Source organism: Pimephales promelas, chromosome 12 (assembly GCF_988280905.1).
Source record: "Pimephales promelas chromosome 12, fPimPro1.hap1.1, whole genome shotgun sequence".
Lineage (NCBI taxonomy): Eukaryota > Metazoa > Chordata > Actinopteri > Cypriniformes > Leuciscidae > Pimephales > Pimephales promelas.
In genome coordinates this window covers 25,126,118-25,146,896 of record NC_142780.1, presented here as the reverse complement: position 1 = coordinate 25,146,896, position 20,779 = coordinate 25,126,118, and the positions used below count along the sequence as shown (strand labels likewise).

General features: G+C 38.5%; 1 protein-coding gene across 1 annotated transcript in view; it reads left to right on the top strand.

Annotated features, from left to right (window-relative positions):
- me1 (malic enzyme 1, NADP(+)-dependent, cytosolic) overlaps nucleotides 1-19,979 on the top strand; it is a 70,936-nt gene extending 50,957 nt beyond the window's left edge. Inside the window, exons 6-14 of the mRNA XM_039680029.2 lie at nucleotides 4,853-4,956; nucleotides 11,703-11,812; nucleotides 13,544-13,641; nucleotides 13,926-14,039; nucleotides 14,766-14,871; nucleotides 14,978-15,120; nucleotides 15,214-15,387; nucleotides 19,478-19,576; nucleotides 19,671-19,979. Coding sequence (XP_039535963.2) covers nucleotides 4,853-4,956; nucleotides 11,703-11,812; nucleotides 13,544-13,641; nucleotides 13,926-14,039; nucleotides 14,766-14,871; nucleotides 14,978-15,120; nucleotides 15,214-15,387; nucleotides 19,478-19,576; nucleotides 19,671-19,838 — 1,116 coding nt within the window. The 3' untranslated portion in view covers nucleotides 19,839-19,979. The remainder of the gene's footprint in view (nucleotides 1-4,852; nucleotides 4,957-11,702; nucleotides 11,813-13,543; nucleotides 13,642-13,925; nucleotides 14,040-14,765; nucleotides 14,872-14,977; nucleotides 15,121-15,213; nucleotides 15,388-19,477; nucleotides 19,577-19,670) is intronic.
- The last annotated feature ends 800 nt before the right edge of the window (nucleotides 19,980-20,779 follow it).

Below are 20,779 nucleotides of genomic sequence, written 5' to 3'. Positions count from 1 at the left end.
TAAAGGATTAAGTCTACTGTTATTTCTAAAGGAACTGCTGACTGGGGTCAGTCTAACTCCTTTCTTTCTGCCTCTCAGAGGGAGCTTGACAACTGCACATGGGTCAGTTATCAATTCAGACAGTAAGGAATCTGATCCTGGATCAGCATCATTTATGGTTGTTTTATCCAGGCCCTGTACGCTCTGGTTAATCTTTAATCCATAAAGAACGCTGTCTGTGGTCTGGCTGCTAGAGAAAGTTCAAGATGTGCAAATAACATGGAGAGGTTTTGCGCTGGTTTTTTATGGATAGCTTAAGTGCGCTAATTGTTCATGTCAGCAAACTGGAATTCCTGTCAGATACTATTTGCTCCTTGTAATTGCAGTTGTTATTTGCACTCCAGTGAATATATACACTGTTGCATATGCTATCCTATTATATTTAGGATTTTATACATGTTATTTTTGTATAGTATTCTATAGTAGATTCTATTATAGTATTATATACTGAAATATATACTACTAAATTGTTTTGAATATAAAATAATAAATATTTATTTTATTATAAAATATTAATTTTAACAATCAAATGGTTCATATAGGCACAGTAATTCTAAAATAGTATAAGAACACATTTGTCAAATTTATTTTGAACATTATTATTATGATTATTTATTTAAATCTAATGAAGTTTTTGAGGGATTTATATATAATTATAGATTTATTTCTTCAGTAATAGTATAAGAACACCGTATAATAAAAAAAATATGTGTGTGTGTTATAGATATATTTTGAAATGTGTATCTATATATATATATATATATATATGTGTGTGTGTGTGTATGTTTAAAACAATTGTTTTTAATTTAAGTGTTAATTGAGGATTTAATTAATTTAATTGTAGATTGGGATATAATCAGGCAGGATCTGAAAATATCATAATCTAGGATCAAAATTTTTCTACAGATAGCTGCACTTTCACTAGTTACACCTTAATACAAGTAGTCACTCCGATAGCTGAGGACTGGTTCAGTAAATTTTGCATCTGCAGTGTAGATCCAGATTGTACACACACAAACAGCTAAAGCAGTTTGCAATCAAACCCATGTAAACACTATTTGTGTAAACACCTCCTGTGAGTTTTTCTGGAGAATTGTGCCGTGTCTAAACAGTGCTATATTTCATGGAAATTTCTGAGCTCCTGTATACACAGACCTCCAGACAACAGATTATGATCACTGATACCAAGTCTGTTGATGTTTCTGGTGTAAAAGGGAATATGATCTCTGAAATCTCTTACACATCATCACTGAACTTTAGAGGCTCTTTCTGCTGATTGACAGCTAGGATACTCTGTCTTAACTGCTATCACCTCATGTGACCTCATCCACACACATACATTCACATACTGAAAGGAAACCAAATGATGTCATCGCAAACAAAGTGCTGTCTGTTTAGGTTGTGGGTGGCCTAGGCAAAGGGATCTCTCTCTCTCTCTCTCTCTCTCTCACACACTCATTTTCTCATTCTTCTCTGACTCTGGCTAACAGACCCTGACTGTTCCTGTGCCTTAATCTCACCTGAAAGACTACATACACATACAGTTTACACACACAAAGCATGGTTCATCAAAACCCAGTTAATCCCGAAGAGAAAAAAGATTTCTCTCATCACCCACTGTCCAATCAGTACTCGTATTCAATTCTGAGTAGCTGATCTAGGATCCATTTTGTCCTGATTTTGCCAAAATTATCTCAGGTTGGTTCCCTTTCAAGGAAACTCGCGAAGACGACACTTTGGGGAACGTCTCCAGCGTGATAGCGTCTGAAGCACGTGTGGAACTATTCCAGTCTCGATTGGTGTTGCGTCATGACGTACGGGCACAGGCAGCGCTCGAGGGTGCCGTCAGTGCGAACAGTGAGCTGCTGCCGCTGCTGCTCAGAACGCTCCGCTCCCATGTGGTTCAATGAGACAGGTCAGGCTTGCACTCCCCGTGGTTCGGGATCCGTGTCCGACTAGGCGGCGTGACGTTAACATTCATGGGGATCGCAAATGGAGCTGCCTGGCAAGTTTGAGACGGCCTCTGCCCTTTCTCAGCAGCCAGCTTCGTTGGTCCCATTCAGGTATTTGAAGCCCACTCTGCGGCTCTGCTCAGAATGAGAACCCGATACTAGAACTATCTGGCTCTGAGGAGGCCAAGGCGGCCTCTGTACACATTTTCCCAGATTGCTCCTTGGAGTTCTAGAGAGGGTCCATCTGGACAGGGGTCAGTCTACTTCTGGTAGCCCCGTTCTGGCCACCCGAGAATGGTTCTCAGACATCATAGCGCTCCTAGCAGGCCATCAGAAGGGATCTTCTCTCTCAAGCCGAGGGCTCATCAAACCACCCTCGGCCAAAGCTGTGGAAGCTTTGGGTCTGGCCCCTAAGGGGGACCTAATCCTAAGTACTGGTTTCTCAGCAGAGGTTCTTGAGACAATCTTAAACTCTAGGTCTCCCTCCACGAGGGCCCTCTGGGGAAACACCAACTAATCATTTGTTTCCTTCTAAGTGTTCGAGAGGATGAGGCCTGTCGTCCAGGCCGTCCAGGATTCCAGTGCAGTGGGTCTTGAGGGGTTATCCCTGGTACCCTTCGAAGCCATTAATGAGTTGTCTGAGAAGTTTCTCTCTTTTAAAGTGGCTTTTCTGCTAGCCATTACATCCCTTAAAAGAGTAGGGGACCTCCAGGCTTTAGCCTTTGCTTCGCTCTAGGGAGGGTAAAGGCCATTCTCCACCCCAGGCAGGGCTACATGCCCAGCGTAAGTCCTCTAGTTGCAAGAAGTCGGACCAGCTATTAGTGTGTTTTGGGTCACTTAAGTAAAGAGTTCTCCTGCCTCTAAGCAGGTGGATCGTGGAGGCTATTCCTTCAGTGTATGAGGTGCGCAGTCTGCCCTCTCCTCTCCTGATTAGAGCTCACTCTAGTAGAGGAGTCGAATCCTCCAAAGCCTTTCTATCGAGGGTTTCCTTTCAAGAGGTCTGTGATGCTGCTGGCTTGGCCTCTCCTTTATCAGATTTTATAGCCTGGAGATGCCCTCCACACCGAGTTCACAAGTTCTCTCGTCCTATGCTGTGCTTAAGAAAAGGTACTAGTCAGTGTGGCGCAGTATTTAGTTCCCTCAAAGTGTCACTTAACTTAATTATCTTTTTTGATCAATTTAAAGAATTCTTGCTAAAAAAAAAAGAAAAGAAATCTGAATGAAGCCAGACTTTAGTGTTAGTGTCATAAATAATTTGTTTGACAGAAAGTTCCAGGACCAACACAAGACATCCTGCATGGCAAAGTCCTGGCCATGACAAATACAGTTTTTGGTTTTATCCTGGTGCAGTCTACGATTATCCTACAAATGCAGCGTGGGACGGCCTTATTTTGTCTCCGCCCCATTGATGGGATATCTGGCAAAACTGAAAAAAATGGCACTCCTGAGGAGGAGTGGCAGTTTGATGTTTGTTTTGGTTCCTGACTGTGAGGTTCAGAGAAACTACTTTTATACCGACTGTCTTGAGATTAAAAAACAGTCACAACAGAGTGTGCACTTCATAAGTGCATTATGAACGCACAATAAATCTGCCAGCAGTCACCATCTCACATCACAGACTGCACTCTCTGTTTCCTCTCCCACAGTGATGAATTCACCTTACTGCCAGAAACCAGACAGTCCTTCCTTTTAAGGGCACCTTTATGAGTACAATTGCTGTGTAAAACTCTTAAGGAGAAATCCAAAGAAGTGCTGGAAAAAAAATATCCCCTTAGTTCAATTTCAGCCTTCCTGCCTGATTTTTTTTTTCTTCAGCTAGCATGTCAGCACAGTTCAGAAAAGTTTCTCATGGATTATGATATTGATCTTGCATTGTGAAACAGAAGAAGCGACAGATCTTTAAAGATTGGAGAAGCCTGGCATATGTCATCAGAGAAGTCTGTCATTCACTAGAAAATTGAGTTATGAATTACGATGATCAAGAATTATGACGTCCAAAAAAGAAACATTGATAAATAAGCTCAATAACATGAAATAAAACATCAGACTATTTTCTAACTACAGGTTAATCATAAAGACAGTCTCGTAGAAATTATTAAGAGTTTTAGAGTTTTTCGAACTTTTTTTCTTTTTCACTAATTTTATATAAAAAAAAATGCTTTAATAATAAGGACAGATCATCAGAACTGATTATGACTGAAATTTTGTGTGCCATGTGGGAATGAGTTCAGATGAAAGCACTTCCTCTTTCAATGTGATCAAAACATGGAAATATCTCCAAAGTTGTTGCCATACGATGTTAAGTATGCACCACACATCAGAACTGCTGAGAGGGCTCTGTTAATCCATTTTCTTTTATGGTTGACTAGCATGCTGACAGTGATGGGACGCACAGAATTTTTATATGACGCTTGCGTTCTCTCTCAACTTCTTTTCTGTTTTTCCCATAGCGTTTGCTGCTCACAGTGTGTCTGCAGATCTGAACATGATTGACAGCTGCTAGACTTTCGAATTGAAAATGCAGGCTTTTTCATTTTCCTGACAAGTTCTCTTTCTGTCTCTTTTTACGATGTTATGCATTTCTCTTTCTCTTGTTCTCAGTCTGTGTTTTCTTAAGCATACGCTGGCACAAATAACTGTGAGAGCTTTATCCAGCTCCGGGGTAACCAGATTGCCATATGTAAACTTATTAAAGAGGAGCTGCATACACAAACATTCACTTGTTGAGTTTTGATGGTATTTAATTTTTTGTTCTCATTTTTTCCACTAGTTAAAGTATGATGAATTGTCATGTCATGCTATTTCTACTTGGTTTTTAAGTGTGGTTAAAAACCTTTTATTTCTCTCTTTTTCTGTCGCAGGAACTTCTGAAAGACCCTCTGTACATTGGTCTGAGGCATAAAAGAGTACGTGGACAGGCCTATGATGAGCTGCTGGAGGAGTTTATGAAGGCCATCACAGACAGGTATGGTAAATCCACTGTACCCTTCCCTCTGAGCACATGCTTCCTTCCACAGGCCACTGATGGAAATGCCTGGAGAGCATAGCTGAGCCATTGCGTTGCAGGAATGTGGGGTAAAGCACATGCCTCTAGGTTTGTGGGCTCTGAGCGACGACTGCAGTGGCAGAGACCCGAACCGGATCACTGACTGCACGCCTCATCAGTTCTCTCCCCACATATCCTGCACTATATAGAGCCATGCGGTGATGTAATTCGGCCCATAACCAGCCCCCACTTGCTGGTTGATGGCTCTTCGGGCTCCATTATACTTTGATTTGTTCATGATCTTGTGCCATTTTCTTTGATAGTCTTCAAAATGGCAGTTTGGGTTATTTGAGTCATTGTCATTTTCTTTATCGACAGCTAATGGGAGAGAGAATGTCCACGCATAAAGCCCAGTTTTTAAAAGCATAGTTATTTATCATATATATCATGGAGAAGAAAACTTTGTGTTTTTAAAGGGGCTCTATTATACTTTTTTTTTTACTTTTTCAACTTTAGTTAGTGTGTAATGTTGCTGTTTGAGCAACATTATGCAAGGTTACAAAGCCTAAATTCTACTCTAAATTGAGATATTTTTTTAACAGAACTCACTTTCCAAGAACTACAACAAATGACTCGTTTAGACTACAACATCTTTTTTCAGGGTTTTGTGAAGTCACAATTTTACTCATTTTAATAATCCTCGCCCACGGAATACACAAAAAAGGTGCGAGGCCTGATTGAGCTGCATTAGGGAAGACACCGTTTCCAAACTCATAGTGGTTTGAATTTATTCATACACTGTTCCTGAGCATTATAATCACAACGTTTATCTGTGTGCTGCACATTTGATGGAAAACAGCTTCCAGAACCACTATGCACAAAAGCTTCTGTTGTTTTTGGATCACAGCTTGTACTACAGTATGTCTTATTAATTGTAGTTGCATTTTCTATTAACAATTCCAATTATAAGTTTTATGTTGTTGCTAGTACGACGTAAACCTAGGGCAAAGCTTTATTTCCACATGCCTGCTAGCCAACATTAGTGTTGATATACTGTAGTGTTTACTGTAGCTTTTACTGTAAGGCTGTTCACTGCCCCTTAGGAAACTGAACCTTGGTTTTGTGATCGATCACCGTTTGTATTACTGATTGAATGATGTATAACATTGTCTGTCTCTAAAATGTAGTGAAAAAACAAACATACCACTCCTATAAAAGCAAATCAGTGCTTAAAGTCCATGCATGACATCCGTTCTGGACTATCCTCTTGTTGTTTGTTAACATTCCTAAGTCTGTATCAGGCGTGAATTGGTTTGAAATTGACGCTATTCTTAATATTTACATCTGAGTAGAGCTTGCGGTTATGGTAAGGGGCTTGACATTTCCCGAACATGCGCTAAGCTGCGCAAATCACAACACACTGGGCCAGCTAACCAATCACTGCCCATCATATTTCGGAAGGAGGGGCTTCATTGAGACCAGAACTAAACGGCTTGTTCGGGCCAGGAGCGAGTTGCTGTAATGTAAAATATGTGAAAATAGTGTGTTTTTGAACAACCAAGCATGAAAGCATATTCTAGTACAGCCCAAAAACAAAATCAAGACTCCATTAAAGGATATAATAGGATCCCTTTAACTCTTTATTAGTCGAATTTGTTTAAGCAAGCATTACTACTAACTTGAACTCTTAAAGATTACACATTTTAGCGTGTAGTTGCACTAACAGGCGTGTAGTTACACTAATAGGACCCCATTAAGTCTTTATTAGTCAAATTTGTTTTAGCAAGCCAAGCATTACTATTAACTTGAACTCTTAATGATTACACATTTTAGTGTGTAGTTGTACTAACTGTGTTTATCAAGTTGTTTAGGAGATGAGTGCTATTACTTAAGTCATTGTACTTTTGGGGGATGCAAAAATTTGAAGAAAATTCCCATATACTTGCATTGAAGGAGAGACACAAACAGTAGTGGCGTGGTTTGATGGATGTCAGGATGTCACAAGAACGTAGTGCCACACATGGCTGTATTTCAAGGAGAACTTAAAACCCCAGTGTCTGATTTCCCTCCAGCTGGAAGAATATAGCCATGATTCTATAATAATGGGGTGGACATGAAACTACAAGGAAAAGCATCACTTTTCCCCAAAAGTGCAGAGTTGGTGGAAAATGAATATAGTAATTATAGGTTGCCAACTGACAAATGATTACAGTCCTGGGGATTTTTAATAAACTCCTTATAATTTTAAAAATCCGAGGCCTCAGGAAAATCCTGAAAAGGTTGCTGGATAAATGCTAAATTTACATTTAGCCAAATCATCTTACATTGCAAAAATGGGAATCAAACCCATGACCATTCTCTTTCAGTGACATGAACAGTTAAACTTCTAAACTTCTCTGTTTTAAAGTTTAGAAATGTTTGACGAAACTGCACACAACCGTCTATTAGTGAACTGCAATCCAGTTGTTGTTTTTTCAGTGAAATGCAAAAATCTAGCTTTATTTCAATAGATTTGATAACTGTGGCAAAAATAACTGAAATAAAATGTTTAGATAAGACAAACGAAAATCATTAAATGCACTGTATATGCATTCAGACCATAAGTATAACAGGCTGCAGGTGCTCTGTATCCCATCACACCTTTTTGTGAAAATGATGAAGAATAATGACAACCAGTCCCCATCAGGCCACTTTTCTGTGCCACAATGGCTTTAAGAAGAGGAACTAGAGCAGATAGTGACCATATATACTCTCTGAGGTCTTTATTTTGTTTAAGGAGTGTAAAAAAAAAAACTGTCTGCATTTAGGATGCGGGGGGTTTGTTATGCATCTTTTATGATGTAGTTAATTCAAGAATAGATTTTTTTTCTGCTTCTAAGGCTTTGTGTTGCGGTGCTGAAGTAGTTTGTGGGGGTTGACTTTGTTTTCCCTCGCGCTCCCTGAACAGACTGAAAAGTATCTGTCTTCTTTAGTCCCTCTGTGTCCACCAGCACAATTCCCATGTCAAATTATTTCATTAGAGTTTGTTGCTTTTCACAGAACTGTAGTGGTGACGGTATTCCAGCTATCGCTATGGTAACACGGGCCATCTTAGGGCACCGTTACAAAGCCATGTTAGGAAAAGTGATGGATGGGAATGTTGCTTGATTTTTCTATGCAGATGGGAATTGAGGAATGGGAATTTAAGGAGTGTTTTAATAGAAAGAGCAGCCTGCGAAGCCCCATGGGTCCCGTGGGAGCCGGTGTGTGCTGGAGAGGAGCGCCAAATTCAGAGCTGTATGCTCACCATGAGTGAATGTATTGCCTGCCTGTCATATTAAACCCTGACCTGATAATGATAACCCCTTATAGGGCTGTCCTAACACATTTCATTTCAGAAGTGCTTAGGTGTAATGTTTAAATGAAATGGTAAGCTTTGTAAACTTTGTTTTTAAATGCTTGCCTTGCACAACACATTTTGAGAGAAGAGATAGAAGACTGAAGACCGTTGAAGACTCACAGTGTTTGTTAAATTGCGTCTGGCAGATAGTTGTTAAAAGAATGATTTAAATTTTATAATCTGTGTAAATTACCATTGCGGGAATTTCCCGCATTATAAATGGGAAACCTGCGGGAATGATTAGAATTATGCGCAATACCCGCGCTGAAATTCGAGCCCTGTGTTGGTATTGTGTGTCTGCACGGATTTAAATCTTTGGTTGAACAGCTTTGTTTGGACAAGATTTTTACCATGACCTTTAATACGGAGGCCCTTGGGTTGCGCGGTAGGCATGCGGGGAAAAGAAAATCTTTGAAAGCGTGTCAACTCCACCAGAATCCTTAGACCCAATCTCAGCAAACGTCCTCAGTATTTGTGGTCAGTATGAGCCCAGCAGGATTATGCTAAACCCAAACCTATAGTGGCTGTGTTTTTTATCTCTCTTTTCTCAACTCTAAGAATGTTGTTATGTCTGAGCAAACCACTTTATGTGAAATGCATTCCCAACAGCCATTTTGTGTTCCTGTTAGTGTACAAATGCTGCAGTTAGATCTGGGTGCTTATCTTAAAATCTCAGTGCTTTAAACTTTTTTCTGCACTTCTGTCTGGGGAAAATAATTTACCTAGAGAGAAACAAGTAGTAAATCAACACTGAATGAAACAAGAAGGCACAAAGGGCTTTGGTGTAATGTGTTATTGGTGGTTTGGAGATGGGTTCAACAGTCCTGGGCTCCGAGTTCATTCACTGCATTCCACTTTGGGAGTAATGGAGCCAAGCTTCCGTCCTTAGATCATTTAGAATGAGACTAAAGTGTATTATGGTTTGTATAGTATTTGCTAGCAGTCTACAGCTTCCATATGCCTGAAAAATGTATTTGGGAATTGTGAGATGTGGTGACCAAATGTATTGGTTAAAATACTAAAACCTGAGATCAATTATCAGGAATTCAGTGTGAGAAAGTCCCAATATCCCAATAAAGGAAAATGGATTAATAAACATAGTAAACAATGTCTTAATGAAATGCAGAAATACTTATAGCATTATTATTTTACTATTATTTCACAACCATCTTAACATGAACTTGACACTAGCTGCGTTTTCATTACCCGTCAAATTGCGAATTGAAAATACGCCCGATGGAAACGTCAATTTCACAAAAATTCTCATTTAAATTATGAAAACAACTTCATAAAAGACAAAAGAATTGCAGGAATTCTGGATTCAAAACCTCAAAGAAATGCCACAATCAAAACCTCGAAGCAGATATGAGGGAGAAACACCCAGAAACACCTCATATGCTCATATGTGCTGCTCTCAATTATAAGGGTCTTTTCTTGCCATTAATGATTGGATAACACATGCACATACATCCCCTTCGATTAATGATAATGGCCAGTGCTGTGGTTGGGATAAACATACCAAGGTCCATTGTCATGATTTTTGGAATGACTTATCGCAGTTTTAGTCGCATAACATCAGTGAGTGGAACCGGCGCCATTTTGCAAGTAACCTGTTTGCAATTTTTTTTCATACTTTTTCTATTCCTATAAAAAAAAATGGCACAGCTGTCCCAGAGAGATTTAATATTGGTTCCTCTCAACACCCCAATGCTTTCTTCACCTGTCTGGAGGTAAAGTCAGATGAGGGAAGACTGAGATCCAAAAGCTCTCAATGTGCTTGGGTGTGTCTGTCATTGTCTGGCCTGATGTTTGGTGGAGAGGACCAGTAGAGCTGATTCTCAGCCAGCTCTTTGTTTGAGTTTTACAACAGGCGCAGAGGTGCATTATGGATCTGATTGAACGAGGCGCCAGAAAAAGACAACAAGCTTTGGTGAGAATGAGAGCACAATGCACCCAGTGGGTGCTTTTTGTCGGCTAGTTGTTTCTGCCTCATTCTGTCTCTTTCTCATGCACATTTACCCAAAATATACGACCGTGAAAGCTATACTTAACTCTGTATTATCTCAAATATTAAATGGTATTAAGTTGGCAGATATTTTCTTGTTCTAATGATAATCTTAATGTCTTTTTCGACCGCTGTTGAGGCAAATCAGGAGGTTGTGATCTAATTTTTCATCTTCATCCTCACTCAGATGATGCCTTACAGCAGATCAGAGAGCATGTTGGGATTATGACTCACTTTCTCTACGTCCTATTTATATCTGCCAAAGTTCTCCAAATCCATGAGCAATTACTCTGTCAGTCTCTCTGGACTGCTTTCCTGCCTCATCCTGTAGATATGTAAGAGTTTAGGCTGCAGTTTGATTAGAAAGACTGCCCTGATCGTAGGTTTCTTGAAAACTTTAAATGGGTTTCTGAGCTCATTAAACCTTGTTTACCTAGAGTGCTTTGGTGCTGGAAAGTCTCTGGAGACAATGAAAACTTTATGGCGTGTTTCTGTTTTTGCAGCATGTCTGACCACACAATACTGACCATTTTGTATCATATAAAAGATCAGTTCACAAATAATGACATTTCTCTGCATTTACTCACCCTCATGCTTTTCTAAACCTAAAGTGTTTTAAATCCGTTCTTCCAAGCCTTTTTAAGTCTTATGATGATTTTGTGTGAGATGTATCCACATGAGTTTTTGACTAGTTTGCAAAACCACTCAGATGTTTCATTCAGTCTTTCCTTGTTCTGCTGACTGGGTGAATAACGTGAGAAACCACTGAATTGCCACTGTAGTCCATTCAAAAGTCCATTTCTCAAAGTTGCTGTTATGAAGAGAGACACGATTGTGGGTGTGCAGTTCATTGGCTATTGATTTTGAATAGCCATGTTTGAATGGTTTTCTTTTTATTTCATTGGGAGAATTAGAGGGCCACGGTGTTACCACACTATTAGCTAACTGATCATACAAGGGTTGTTATTTTCTTTTCTGATCTTTGAGAGTTGTGTTTGGCCGTGGAAACAACTACGAAGAAACAATAAAAGTCTCAGGCCATACTGAGAAGGAAAAAACCCTTTGGGACTGAACCACCCCATCTGTGATGGGCTTGAGGAGCAGTTGGATGGCCCCCTCTGCAGGCTGAAGTGGACTGCATTAGCTAGCAGCTTTATTTGAAATGATAAAAGAGTTATTTAGAGTAGAGTTATTTTTTGCCTGTGGACCATTTTAATTTCCATTTTGTAAGGATTCTTTATGCTTGTCTATTGACTTTTGTAATTCCTTTGATATTATCTTTCATTTTGTTGCGTTCTTGAGTTCTGAAGAAATAAATATTGATATTTCTGTTACACACAGGTATGGGGTGAACTGCCTTATCCAGTTTGAGGATTTTGCCAACACCAACGCCTTCCGTCTGTTGAGTCAATACCGCAACAAGTACCTCACGTTCAATGATGACATCCAAGGTATGGGACTAAAAAGATTTTAGTTTCACGGTCGTTTTTAGTCTCTCTTGCACTAAATGAAAGCACAGACAACACATACAGTATAAGTTATGATCTAGGTCAATTAACGCTCTGATTATCTTCATTTGTGTCTACACTAGTTATCTTTGTGGTGTCCAGGGAACCCAGAGGATAACTTTTAATTTTGTTACAGAATAAATGTAATTTTACTCTGTTTATTAATGTTGTTAATCAAAATTTGTGCAGTTTTTGGAGGATTTATGATGTCTTTTAAATTTCGATAAATAAATATTTAAATATTTAAAAAAATCTAGATATTTAAATATTTATTTAAAGCTGCAGTCCGTCGTTTTTCCTCTTTGTCGCCATCTCTGTTTGAAATCTGCAATTGGCGGTTGTAGTTCGACACCGCACAGCGCGGGTGAACACAATGTTTAAGGAGACTGTGAGGCTGTCAGTCACCACACTGGTGTGAATACTGGCATTCAGAATCTCAGATTATTATTTTTGGAAGTATGACCAACATACTGTAATTTTCACAGGAAAATGTCATCTGAACAAGTAACATCCACTTGTGTTCTGGTTCTGACACTGCAGTAAATCGCGCTGATTCAATCTAACGATCACTTCTCATCACGCAAATCCGTGCAAATTAAACTTTGTTCTCAAATTGTTAATGTTAACAACATCAGCATTTTAGATCTAGAAAGTGTTCAGAGCTGTAGAAAGTTTCATACCATTTGGACAAAGAGAACATTTTTTAAAATTTGAGTAGAAGTCATTTACGGGTTAAAAAGACCCCAAAGATAATCAGAGGGTTAAAATGTCATAATGTTATGCTAAAGCTGGTTCCTAGTCTGTATTGCAGTCAATTTGAGTGAATGTTGAAATCAGTGATTGAACGTTACTCATTCAGTCCACATCTCTCACTCTGATTTTCCTTCATACTGTTGTAAACCCGTCTTATATTCATGGTTCGATAAATCTTGAGTTTATTTTCTACCATCCACCTCTCTCACTCTATCCTTTTTTTCTGTTATCATTGCAGACACATTCCAATCAGCAACAACACAATCTTATTGTTTGAATTTGAGTTTAACCATAGTTAACGATGTGTCAAAAAAGCAAGCATAGCTGATCGTCTCCAATTTATTCTATAAATGGGAGCTGATGACATTGGAGTTACTTGGAATACTTTTATATTTCAAATACAGTTTGCACATTATCAACTTCCAGTCTAGTAGCTCTCAATTTTTTTTACATGGCCAGTAGCTCTCAATTTATTTTTATTTTTTTTACATTTTTTATATATATATATATATATATATATATATATATATATATATGGGCCATTCAGAAATTAAGTTTAGAGTTCTCCAACTGTTATCATGCATATAATTATTTTATTGACCATTCATTGAAAGCAAGCTAGACTTAACTGAAGACAGCCACACTGCTGAACATTTAGACTCATCCCTAAATCAGCAGATCTCTAGAGTTTTGAGAGGATTTCTTCTTAGACAGGGTGAGAATCTATTAACGGCTGCTTATCTCACTCCTTTGACAATTCCTCCACAAATTCACCTCCATTTAATCTCCACCTTGGTGTCTAGAATTGAGTTTCCACAGTTGAGTCTCAAGCCTCAACTCCTACTTTGATGTCCAGTTTTTCTTCTTACCACAGAGATTAGATAAACTCAGTAAAAGATATCTGTGTTTACTGTCCCGTAGGTACTGCTTCTGTGGCTGTGGCGGGACTGCTGGCTGCCCTTCGCATTACCATGAGCAAAATGTGCAACCATACCATCGTGTTTCAGGGTGCAGGAGAGGTGTGTGTGTTGGCTGCACAGATCCGCATTAACCGTTTTCAATGCCAGTTGTTCCAGACATTGTTTTGATAGTGGCTAAGACATTTTGATTCATATGGTGGTTCATCTTGTCTGTCAATAAAACTTTAAACATTTATGAAATTATTCTTTTAAGATGAATGGAATGGATTAATTATGAAGTCAAGCTGTGAGATTTTTATTGAATTATTGTGAAGTTGAGTTGGTCTTTTAAGATTTGTATGTGAAAGGTATATCTATTGATTTAACAGCATGTTTGTTTTCAGGCTGCAATGGGCATAGCTGAGCTGGTCATTATGGCGATGGAGAAGGAGGGGCTTCCTCGTGAGCAGTGTTTAAAGAAAATCTGGATGGTGGACTCTAAAGGACTTATCGTCAAGGTGAGGTCATCATTAATGACAAGATATACAATTACATCAGTGTTTATGACCAAACACACCATGTGATAGTTTAATAGTTTCTTATCCAAAGAACTCTCTTTTTATTGCTTTAAATTAATACTAGTGTGTCCTTTTTTGTATGTGTGTGTCTGACAAATAAATCAAATTTAAAAATGTGAATCTCATCTTATTAAATAATAATAATCAAACCAACCATTTGATGCTGGACCATTTGTCAGCGCTAACTCGCCACTCTTCGAAACCATTTCTGTGATTATTTTGTATTAGTAGCTGTGTGAAGTCAGTTCCTTTCACTAAGGTGTTGGTGTAGTTCAACCCATTAAATATGGATGACTTCCACTAACATTTGACAGCAAGAAACTGTATGTATATTGCCTAATCAAAATCGAACCAACTTTCTTTCATTAAAAACTAACAGCAGTTATACAGGTAATATTGCATTTTTTATACTTTATCTAATGCAATGACATTTATACTTTTAATGACAATGACATTTTTTATATTTTAAAGTGGGACATTTTTAAGTGTGTATATTTTAGACACTGAGCAATGTTTTTACTACCCATCTGGCAGATCATACACACTTTATTCTCTGTGAAGATAATCTGTGTTCATTAAGAAGTGCGGTCAGTTATGCTATTACATTTTCCTGATGCACTTTTTCTTTTTCTGTTCTCAATTGTCATCTCTCTGTCCTCCATTAAGGGTAGGGATCACCTCACCCACGAGAAACTGAGGTTTGCACATGAGCATGCGCAAATGAAGAAGCTTGAGGATGTTGTGAAGGAGCTGAAACCCACTGCTTTAATTGGTATACTGTAAATATATATATATATATATATATATATGTATACACTGCTGTTGCCCCAGCAGTCCCTATGAGAACTATTGGACTTGAATACTTCTCATCTCCACAGGGGTGGCAGCTATCCCTGGTGCTTTCACAGAGGAGATAATCAAGGCAATGGCTTCCTTCAATAAGAGACCTATTATCTTCGCTCTAAGCAATCCCACCAGCAAGGCGGAGTGCACCGCTGAGCAGTGCTACACACTCACTGAGGTGCTTTTGAAGGAGTCACACGTATACATTTATGTCAGAAAATTAAAAATTTGGTTTCATTTTTGAAACATTCACTTTTTTTTTTTTTTGCAGGGAAGGGGGATCTTTGCAAGTGGGAGTCCCTTTGATCCGGTAACCCTTCCCGATGGGCGAAAGTTTTACCCCGGTCAGGGTAACAACGCTTATGTGTTCCCTGGAGTGGGGCTGGGGGTCACCGCTTGTGCAATGAGACACATCTCTGAAGATATTTTCCTCGTTACAGCTGAGGTGATCGAATCGGTTTTCTGTCTACCTAAATCTGTTTATACAAAGTTAAACAGTTTAATTGTCATCTGTTTTCTCTGTCTTTCACTCTCTCTTTTTACAGGGCGGGTTATTAATACAGTTCCTGTTTTTTTTTTTTACTAAATATAAACTAAAATATATATAACTATTTCAAATTATAATGAACCTCCAACTGTGCATTGCAAAAATATTTATTAAAAAAATTAACAACAGGGCTCAAACTATAATTTTGTTTGTTTAAAACAATTAAATAGTAGCAAACTTTCACTAAATATGGATAAAAACGGCACATAACAGTAGCAGACAGTCTGAAATTTATCATACCAGTTTTGGTGGGTAAAAACTGTTACAGCTCACTAAAGTTACACAAAATGGCACCAGTCAGATGACAATTTTTAACATGTTTGGAACAAATTTATCAATGTACAATATAATATTTGTATTTTGTTTTATTTCCAGATGTCTAGTGATAGGAAAAGGCTTGGTACGTTGACCTGACAACGATGTACTACTAAAAACGGAAAAGTTATTTCTTTGCGTTTTTCACAAACAGATGACACCATTGTCAAAACAATCCCCGTTCACACTGAATGGACTATATGCACGCATAAGTTCCGCATTTGACGTAAGGATGCTCGTCCATTTCCTGTTGTGTAGATTAAAGCGGAGGAAAACCGGAGAAAACGGGATTATGGCAGAGTCTTCAATATTTACTGTCCTCCCGTCTTTGAAACGAAACGTACATACGTTTAGATGTAATTTTATATATAGTTATGTTTTTAATATAATTTTAAAAAGAAGCATAAACACAACGAGGGGTGTCTGTTTTTTCTGTTTTTGTGACTAACGTTTCATTAGTATAACCATGGAGTATAAAATTCAATATAAATTCTCGGTATTGCATTGGACTCTATGATCGGCGGAAGTTATCGAGCATCCTTAATCCTTCACCGGAAATAACGCCGTGCATAGAGCCCATTGCGAAAACTGTGGCGAGCAGGACGAGGTCGAGGGCCGTGGGAGGACGGTGCGAAGCCGGTGGCGTGATTACTAATGAGCGACACCTGCGCAATGCACCGCTCCTCCGTGAGAGACACAATACCGGTGTGTCACGCAGGTGCATTATGCATTCCAGGCCATTAGTTGGCGATGTTAATTTGTAAAGAAACACTACGCAATGCTACATAACTATGTAATGCAAATGCATAAACGTTTTCACAAAATTGCGTTTTTGTAATTTACATTGAGACGATAATGGTATCCTATTCAAAAACTTGCTCTTTGAATCCTGTTTATAACTAGTTTGCGTTTTCAGGCCCCCAAAATAGCTTTGTTGTGTAAATGAACGGCCAAAACTGCTGAAATGTGTAGTGAATTAAAAACTTCCACTTAATATAGCCATAGGGAAAAAAAACAAACATTTTAACTGCATCCAAAAGACATTTTTAAGGGTGAATAATATTATATGAATATTAATGCTTGAAAATAAAATACCACAACCAATATAACACAATCAATATAGTGTGCATACTGTATGTATATCCATCCTTGCAATCATAATCAAAAAAACTTTTTTCCCCTGCCCTACTTTCTCTCTCTGTGTAATTATATGCTTGTAATAAACCATAAAATCCCATTTCAATATGCAAAACATCTCCCATTTTATTGCTGCAAGCAACGTCAACTTGTATTTTACTGAACTTATATGTAAGGCTATCCTCTGTTCTTCACCTGACATCAGCCAGACAGTGTTTTAGTCAGGTACTGTTGATGGTTGCATCAGACTGTGTAAATGAGAGCTTTTTTTGAATGTCAATGAACCACTGCCCTGTTATGCTGGAACCAGACCATTGCAGCATAAAAAGGTTAGCCAAGGCCTTACACACCCACACATTAAATCAGCATATGCCAATGAGGGAGATTTATCTCTTTAGAGCAGCTCAAAGTAGAGAGATCTACTCAAGAGCGTGATCACTTCCCCTGCAGTCTGTGGACAACCCCAGTGAAGCTGCAGTCTGGATATCTGAACTTCAAACAGCATCCAGCAGTAGGAGGGAATGCTTAATATCTCAATCCCCGCTGGTTGTACTAGGCTTTTTTTTTATATTTCAGTAATTCATGGTTCTGTGCTATCGAGTCTCAGGAAGGTCTATAATCACAAACTGCAAGAGCCCAATGTGACCTGAAATGACAAATAGAGGCAATAGAGGAAGAGACAGGGAATTGACATAATTAAAGCAACTAAGATAACGAGCAACCAGAACAATGGGCGACTGCAGCTGATGGTAGCTGAAAAATTTTGTTGTCTTTTTTGTGTAGTTCTAAATTGGAAAATGACAAAAGCTATATGTGATAATTTCTTTTTGTGGTGTTGTTAGTGGTAGAGGTTGCAGGAACTCTAATAGAGCCAAAAGGTTTGTTTGGGCTCTAGAAGTATTTGCTAAGAAAGAAACTACAGTATCTTGAGGGCAGAACAACATGTTCATTCTGCATCACACAGCATTGTTTTGGTATTATTTATATATACTCTTGAAAGGATTATTAGGAACACCTGTTCAATTTCTCATTAATTCAATTATATAATCAACCAATCACACGGCAGTTGCTTCAGTGCATTTAGGGGTGTGGTCCTGAACTCCAAACTGAATGTCAGAATGGGAAAGAAAGGTGATTTAAGCAATTTTGAGCGTGGCATGGTTGTTGGTGCCAGATGGGCCGGTCTGAGTATTTCACAATCTGCTCAGTTACTGGGATTTTCACGCATAACCATTTCTTTCTTTACAAAGAAAGGTGTGAAAAGGGAAAAACATCCAGTATGCGGCAGTCCTGTGGGCGAAAATGCCTTGTTGATGCAAGAGGTCAGAGGAGAATGGGCCGACTGATTCAAGCTGATAGAAGAGCAACTTTGACTAAAATAACCACTCGTTACAACTGAGCAGAAGACCCCACTGGGTACCACTCATCTCCACTACAAAAAGGAAAAAGAGGCTGCAATTTGCAAGAGCTCACCAAAATCGGACAGTTGAAGACTGGAAAAATGTTGCCTGGTCTGATTAGTCTCGATTTCTGTTGAGACATTCACATGGTAGAGTCAGAATTTGGCGTAAACAGAATGAGAACATGGATCCATCATGCCTTGTTACCACTATGCAGGCTGGTGGTGGAGGTGTAATGGGGTGGGGGATGTTTTCTTGGCACACTTTAGGCCCCTTAGTGCCAATTGGGCATCGTTTAAATGCCACGACCTACCTGAGCCTGTTTCTGACCATGTCCATCCCTTTAGCCACCATGTACCCATCCTCTGATGGCTACTTCCAGCAGGATAATGCACCATGTCACAAAGCTCGAATCATTATAAATTAGTTTCTTGAACATGACAATGAGTTCACTGTACTAAAATGGCCCCCACAGTCACCAGATCTCAACCCAATAGAGCATCTTTGGGATGTGGTGGAATGGGAGCTTCGTACCCGTGATGTGCATCCCACAAATCATCAACTGCAAGATGCTGTCCTATCAATATGGGCCAACATTTCTAAAGACTGCTGTCAGCACTCTGTTGAATCAATGCCACATAGAATTAGGGCAGTTCTGAAGGTGAAAGGGGATCAAACACAGTATTAATATGGTGTTCCTAATAATCCTTTAGGTGAGTGTACAGTATTAGAAATTGAATCATATTTTGAATTCGCTTTTGATAATATTTCTTATTTCATTTCAGATTTATTTAAATTAGATTCGATTTTTAGTTTTAAATTATTACATTTCTCATCTTATTTTTAGTTACCAACACAGGCCAGAAAAAAAAAATGAGTCTGTTGTTTGTTTATATTGGTGGGTATGGATTTGGCTGATCTGATCTCAGGCAAGAAAAAAAACACTTATTACTGCCTACACTATCCAGGTATCCAGTGGGAAGGCTGGGATGAATATTTAATGCAGGTCTATCAGAAAAACAAACAAGAAATAATTAGGTTCATGCTCTTTGTCCGTGTACACAAACGGTGTTATTAGACATATATTGTCCACACATTAAGTCCATAATAATCACCAGTTTGTGCTGTGCTTATAGACTATAGCAGAACTGGTGACTGAGAAGGATCTTGCAGAGGGACGTCTGTATCCTCCTCTCAAAAGCATTCGGGATGTTTCCTTCAAGCTGGCTGTTAAGGTGAGCTTGACTCTATAACATCTCAAGCCACAGCCGTGATTCATGCATGTCGCTATTTACACATTTTAATAATTTTTTATGTGCATTATGACAGATTGTGGAGTACGCCTATAAACACAAAATGGCAACACTGCACCCGGAGCCGCACGATAAAGAGGCTTTTGTTCGTTCGCTCATCTACAGCACAGACTACGACGAGTTTGCGGTGGACTCGTACGGCTGGCCTGAGAATGCCATGAAGGTCCAAACGTGCAAACTGTGACAAGCCAAAATAATCAGACCAGAATGAGATTTATAAAATGACATTTCTGTTTTAAATGTGATCTTGACAGGATTTTAATGATTATCTACAAACAGTACTGTAACCCAAAATTAGCCTTAATAAAATACCATTTATATTGTAGTTTTGTGAGAGTATGTCATTTACACTGTAACTGTATGGAAGTTCTAAACGATTTACCATCCATATGCACTTCAGGATGCATATACAGCACTGATCATTATATGAACTGTTCATGTTGGGCTATAAAAAGTATTGTGCCTTATAAAGCCATTAATTATCAAGCACCTTTAAAATGAACCCAAATTTTGGTATTTTTCTGTGTGAAAACAAAGTTACTGAACAAAGTACCTTAAAAGCACACTGTAAAAAAATATTGTTGGTTTAACTTAAAAAATTATGTAACCTGGTTGCCTTAAAATTTTAAGTTCATTGAAATGGAAAAATTGAGTCAATGCAATGAAGGAGATTGATTTAACCATTAGAAACTCAAAATATTATGTTATCTGGACTACATAAATTATTTAAGTTGATTTGACAAAAGAAAAAATGTTGCGATTACAAATCATGAAAATACTTTTTTTTTTTACAGTGCAGCGACAGCTTTCTTTAAAAGTCAAACAAAAACATTTCATATCAAGATCTGTATGAAATTTCTGTCGAGATACACTTTGATAACATGTAAAATTAGCAATAAAATCTGGCAAAAACAGTATATTTAGTTTATCTTAATCAATATTGGTAAAGCTCTCACTCTTCCCCGTCTCCAGCAAAATGTATCATTTGAACATTTGAAAGCATCTGTGCATTGCAGGCCAAAGAGTGTTTAATAAGGGAATCGGATCATTTTACCGCATTTACCTTCGCTGGGACTATATGTTACGGTTTGGTCTGGTAAGGAAAGCGCACAATTTTTTTGAGAA